Raw genomic sequence first — 6558 nt, 5'->3', positions numbered from 1 at the left:
AAGTTGTGATTTCTCAGCCTCCTGCTCCAGTAACCTCCTGCCATTATGGACTCTGCCTCAAAACTGCAAGCTGAAATAAACGCTCTTACCTAAAACGCTTTGATCATGGTGTTTTATCACTGCAACAAAAAGAAATATACAGAGGAATAACTCATCTCCCACAGAGATCCACATAGACCTCCATCATTTAGCCCCTCATGTTGTGATCTCAAACAATTTAGACACTCTACATGATTCTCTTTTTTATTTATTTTTTTAAAAAAGACAGATTTAGGATTTGGTAAGAAATTACTGAGTTACACTTTTTTGAATCTGTGAAATGCTACAATAATGGAGTAAATAAATAAGATTTTTAAGTTCAATGTTTACAGAAGACATATTATAAAAAAATGACTGAATTAGAAGACATTAAGTAATGTTGATACACACCAGGAAGGGATTTGGGCAAGGAAAGGCACATCATTTCACCACAAGAAATAAAGACCCATAAATGGAGGTTAGTAGGTGGCAGCTACAGCTTTAGATCTTGTGGTGGTAGTACCCCCAGTTCTGGGGGGTCGATATTGGTAGGACCTCCCATATAGTACTCAGCTAGAACAAAGAAGTTGAGGAATTGGCTGTGACTCTTCTCTCACTCTGTTAAAAAGAAAGTACTCTTTAATAAGCCTGGTGTGGGGGGGAGGGGGGAGGGGAGCAGCAAAAATCCACAATGGTTTGGTGGCACTGAAAATCCTGATGAGTTTCAGTTTAAAAAAAAAACAAACAGGTATAGTGTAGTACAATTAGTCAACTTTCCTCACTGAAGTGAAATTAAAAGCACAATTTCAAGTAAACATCATTTTTCACTTTTTTTTTTCTTGTAGACAATCACAGTATAAACAGCTGCCATATTTCACCTCAAATAAAGTAATGTACCAAAGTTTAGGGACACATGTTAGCTCATTTCCCAATTTTATGTGCACACATCTTGAGGAACGCTGGTTCTGCTAGCAACAACAGGAAAGTAAAGATGAAGTCTGACAGTGATAACAGATATCATACAGAAATTCATTTCTAGTTTCATAGTTACTGCACTACTGGACTGAGCAGACGTTAGCAGACCCTGTTTTGGGTCAATTTGCCACTGCTAATATTCTTTTACAAACTTGGGTCACATCTCTACAGTTCTTTCTGTCTGAACTCTGAACCTAGATCAGTGTGGTAAAAAAAGACTAAGTCACTCAGTGAAAACCACACACATTTTAAATGGTATTTAGTGGCACTGTATATAAATAAAAGGGGCTTTTAGAATACAATGGCATATCCACAAAAATAAAAATTAAAGACGACTGAGAGGAAGACAAGGGAAAACCTCAATAGTTAAAAAAAATGTATGAAAAATATTAATCATTAAGCAGGCAGCCTCCCTTCATGCCACACGATAAGCCTTCATTAAGGTGTACTCTTTCCGGTTGGTGTGGGCAGCCCAGATGAAGAGAGCGGCCGCCATGAACTGTAAGGGAGCCGAGACGCAGGCCAGGCAGAAGGACCATCCAAATTCTCCAGATACATCCTTGGGCAGCTCTACTTTCTGATGTAAGAGTTCAATGCCGGCAACATAGCAACTCACGGAGCCCAGTGTGCACAGACCTTAGGAGGAAATTAGACATGTAAAGGTGACTGTGAAAGAGCACAGGGCAAAGCTTCTCAAGCAATGTGACAGGACAGACAGGACAATGACACTCGAACGTTCAGAGGTTCAAGACTAACCTGCAAGGAGATGGAGAATGCCAGTGGCGAGGGTGGGATACAGGCTGCGGCAGATACAGGCACAGAGGCCAATCAACGCCCCAAAGCACATCAAGCCCAAGCTGACGAAGGGTAAAAGGAACTGGCAGCGCCACAGGTCTGGGTTAAAAGAGGAAACACGGATTTCACACCACTTCTCTACAGCGGCAGGTTCCACGTGTTCTAAAGGATCGGCACAGCTCTTCTCAAAAAGTGAGAGACGGGTATTTTCATATCAAACCCTTTAACTCCAAAAGGATTCCAACTTTCTCCTGACACAAAGGGCCACTAGCACTTAAGTTACTGAAGGGTTAGAATGAGCCCTATACTCATGCTTGAATTACACCTTACATTATTGGTGCTACTACTGTTTAGTCTTTGTCACTGAAGAAACTGAGGCAGGGGTGTTAGTAACTTGTACAAATAAAGGGAAGTGAAGAATCACAGTTTGAAGTGAAACACAGCTTCCTTCTATGGACAGACAGAATGAAAGTCTTTGCCTGGTCAAAGGCAGATGCTAGCCGTAACGAATGCCCATGACAATGAGGACATGGTGAACCTGGAGTGTATCAGTCACTTAGTGGCAGCTGTAAATCTCATTTCGTACTCGTTCTGTTTTCTAGAATGTCATGCAAGTCTCTGTTTCTGAATATCACACCGTCCCTTAAACTCCTGCAGCTGACAGACTTCCTCCTCTCGCTCGCATTGCAGAGGTAAATAACTGCAGTGATTCCTTTGACAGCACCGTCTGAGTAAACACAAACATAGCCCTACCGTCTGCAGCTCTGAAGCTCGGATCTGGAGGCAGCAGTTCATGGCAGCCTACCCATCAAGGATTAGAATACTCGTGACACTGTTTCCTCTGACATCTCCTCTGGTTACTGCGGCTCCCTGGCACTGGAAGGGCACTGAGCACAGGCCTGACACCTGCTGAGCCACTGAGGGCTTGCAGCAGCTTCTTCAGGTATGCTCATGGGAGCTCAGGCAATGGCAGTGGGCACTTCAAGTAGAAATTTTATTTGGTAAACCTACTAAACTCCCCCTAGTAACATCCTTTGGTGATCTAAGTCCCACCCTCCACTGAATTCGGTCCCTCAACTACAAATTATTTGAAGTTTGTGAAGTATGTTTCTGTCTTCCGAATCATAGTAGCCATGGAGCAGAGCTCCCTGGAACGTTTCTGAGGAAGGCAGCTCACGGTGACACTGTGTGCCAGCACATCATTCCCACGGCACACCTCAACCCAGCACATATTCTCCAAGTGTCCTGCTGAGAGCCGAGTACTCACAGGTGCGAAGCAGGTCGATGCCGCTATTGTGGTTGCCGGGGTCCACATACTTCTCCATGAACTGCTCGTTTAGTGTGAAACTCATGCATTTGGTAACCACATCAAATGACTCTGGAACAAGAACAATGACTGCTTGTTATTTTCCTGGAAAAGATGCCATAATAATCTTTCAGTGGTTATCTTTGGAAGTAAAAGGTGATGCAGGAAGACATTCCCCCAAGCATGCATAATCTATGGCTCCCAGTGACATACAGATGACTCTGCTGCCATCAATGAGTTTCAGGGACAGTCTCAAGATTTAGACACAAGGATGAGAGAAAGGAAACATAAAGGAACAAAGGAGAACGTATGTTAGGAAACCAGGAAATACGGACAGGGACACAATCTGAGGAATTCTGATTTTCTCACCGAAACATTCCATATCAACCACCGTCCTCAAAAGTTGACATAGTCAACCTTCCTAGGTTTCTGGACAAAAAGCTTCAATCATTCTTACCCATATACATTCTAACAGAAAATCCTAACAGCTACTCCTTCAAAGTAGACTCAAGATCTAGCTACTACCCAGGGTTACTATGCTGCTCTGATTCTAGTGATCTCACATCTGAATTACAACCAGCTCCTAAGCAATCCCAAGCTGATAGCCTTGCACTATGCCCATGGGTTTAGATATGAGCCAGTGACAAGGTCAGCTCTCCTCTTCGGATGTGTCCCGCTCACACCTGCCAGGATGTCTCTGCTTATGAACCGGAGGTTTTACAATACACTGCAGCTGTGTTCCCTTTCTTTGAATGTAAACCTACTTTTCAGATCTGGTATTCCTTTTAATAGATGGAAACTTAAGCGTGTTCTGCTATGATTTGAATACAGTGCTTACTCAGTGAAAGGCCAAAAGAAGTAAATATAAACAAAAATAAACTGTAAACTTTCTAATTTAATACTTGAAAAATTAAAGTCTTTGTGTTGATAGAATTTTTGAAGAATAATTCTGAGAGACAACTTAGATTCTTCTGTAATTTTGTTTAGGTTATTAACTCGTTATAGTTGTACAAGTCTCAAATATGTACAGATTTAAAGGCAGAGTTGGTCAAATTACATTCTCTAAAATACAAGGCAAATGATGGAAACCTACTATAAAATAGGTAATCATTTTTGGTTTTGTTTGCTTTATGAGAGAGTCAGAGCTTCTCTGCATAGCCCTGACTGTCCTGGATCTTGCTCGGTAGACCAGGCTGGCCTCAATTCAGAGAGATTCACCTGTCTCTGCCCTCGGAGTGCTGGGATTAAAGGCTTGTGCCACTGCCGCCTGGCTAACATAGCTAACTGTAAGAGGGCAATCAACTCACAGTTTGACTTGATTCTGCAACTCACATTCTGACTTGATTTTGAATACCACAAACTGTCAAATATTTCAACTGTTCAAGCGAATTCCTCGTGACATGTGGCATGAATAAAAAACAATTTAATTGGCAAATAAGTATGAGGATTCAAGTGTTGATCACAATATGAGGTGCCGTGGTATCATCGGGGACAATGGGATTGCACGGAAGTTGAGGCAAGACAATGATAGGAATAAAACAGATGCAGAAGACTTTCTTAGGGGAAGGAAGCACAGACAAGCTTGCACGTCACTGGGCCATCATTATTAGGACGTAAAGGACGTACCTGTCCTTTCCGGTGGCGCATACCAGTGAGTGTTTTTGGGTATGGTGATGCACCGTCTCCACAGCCCCAAGCTGCCGTTGTATCGGAACAGAACATCGTTGTAAGTCTTCTCATCCGCCTCGTCACCGAGGAAATCTTCCCAGGCGATTTTATTCGAGTCACTTGAATTCTCTTGAATGGGACTTCGATACTCATACCAGAAGTCCGTGCCTATGGAGGCCGCCATGTAGATGGTGGAAATCAGACTAAGCACACAAGCAATCACAAACGCAGTAGCAAAACGGTTATCCATTCTGGCATTCAGACTGCTCTGTTTTAAGTTAAAGAAAGAAAAGTCAGACCTCAAGAGCAAATCAGAATATGCTAAAAAGAAAAAAAAAGCCCCTTTACCCTACTCCCCATCCCTTCTTTCCATAACGCAATGCATTTATCGATGTAAAAAATTTACAAACAAAAGGGCAACAAATGTTAAGTTTAAAACAAAAGGCATTCTCATGAAAAGTACTTATTGAATGCTCACATACCCAAGATGCTACGGAGACAGAAGTCTTGTTCTCTAGTCTATCACCTGCATACTAAAACAGACAACACTGAAAAGGACATACACATTACAGGTACAAACAACAGACATGCCCATGGTCAGCAGTGCAGCGTGCACACCTTAAATGCAGAGTGGATTTTTACACAAGCTATAAACATGCTATGTGTTTTCAGGCTTGTGTGAGAAAAAAGACAGCAGAATAGGAAACGAAGACCCCCCAGCTTTTTTAGTGGGGAGGCTTACAATTATAAATAAGGGCAGAAGTGAGGTGTAAGTTGGAAATCAGAGTTGAAGGTGTTAACCCGAGGGGAAAGTTTAAATGTATGTCATAGCAAAGAGAGCAAAAACACCATGTTAGTTATCAATCTCCTTCAATTCAATTAAAGCTAAGCCAAGCCTCTTGACACAACCGGATTCTTCACTCCTTACTCTCCCCGCCCCCCATTCCATTACACACTTCTCAACCTCCCAAACTGTAATACTGCTCCGTATATCCTAAAATATAGCACAGATCCATAAAAACTAAATAATCCCTACTCGCAAACAGAAAAGTGACTTAGGCAAAATCTGAACACTCCCTAGGCGTGGACAGGGCTCCACGGCGGTAGTAAATGGCCGCGGTAAAATGACTCAAGGCAAGATCACGCTGAGTCAAACCCTGCCAAATGTATGCACACCGTGACAGCACCAAACCCCTCGTCTCAAGCACCCGTGAAAACAGGCTTACAAACTGGGGAGCGGAGTTTGGAAAATGGGGAGTGACTGGGGAAAAGACCGGGGCGACTACAGTCATCAATAGCCCAGCAAGTGCGATTTGTATTCTGATTCTCAAAATTCTCGTCCATCCTGGTGCTCTCGGATGACCTTAAAGGCCGGGTTCTGGAAGCTGCGCCTAGCGCAGTCACCCTGGGCCGCACAGCAGGGCCTGGCATGGGCGGGCGGAGACCGGCAGGGCTGGGCGAGCGCCCTGGGTACCCGAACCCAGCCAGCCCCGGCCCCTTGGCCCGGAGCCCCGCCCCTCCCCGCCCCGCCTGCCGCTCCAGCCCCCGGGCCTGGCCGCGCCAGCAAGGAGCCCTTTCCCCAGGTCGCGAGCCGAGCCGGCCCGCGACCCCGCGAACTCACCGCCCATCCTCTCACTCCACCGGCTTCGCCCTCCAGCTCCGACCACAGCACCCTACTCTCCCCGCGCCTCCTCTGACGTACTTCCCTGCAGAGCCCGCCCCCTCCATAACTCCCGCGCCTCCGCCTCCACCTCCACCCCAGGCCGGGCCAAAGCGGCCCTGGGCCGAGGGGCCTT

The 6558-nt window shown here is 44.8% G+C and overlaps 1 protein-coding gene across 7 annotated transcripts; it reads right to left on the bottom strand.

Moving 5' to 3' along the window:
* Window positions 1–220: 220 nt before the first annotated feature.
* On the bottom strand, window positions 221–6558 carry Cldnd1 (claudin domain containing 1). Of its 7 annotated transcripts, none has more exons than NM_001356488.1 (6): window positions 6384–6558; window positions 5245–5310; window positions 4721–5030; window positions 3056–3166; window positions 1750–1887; window positions 221–1629 (listed from the first exon to the last, which is right to left on the bottom strand). In NM_001356488.1, exons 3-6 carry the CDS (start codon window positions 5010–5012, stop codon window positions 1409–1411), a joined length of 762 nt encoding a protein of 253 aa, NP_001343417.1. In that variant the 5' UTR covers window positions 5013–5030; window positions 5245–5310; window positions 6384–6558; the 3' UTR covers window positions 221–1408. The 7 variants fall into 7 exon arrangements, 5 of the variants coding, with proteins under 5 accessions (NP_001343417.1, NP_741968.1, NP_001239379.1 ...); NM_171826.3 differs by having other exon boundaries at window positions 5245–5295; NM_001252450.1 differs by having other exon boundaries at window positions 5245–5288.

Source organism: Mus musculus, chromosome 16 (assembly GCF_000001635.26).
Source record: "Mus musculus strain C57BL/6J chromosome 16, GRCm38.p6 C57BL/6J".
In the NCBI taxonomy this organism is placed as follows: domain Eukaryota; kingdom Metazoa; phylum Chordata; class Mammalia; order Rodentia; family Muridae; genus Mus; species Mus musculus.
This window is presented reverse-complemented; position numbering and strand designations above follow the sequence as displayed.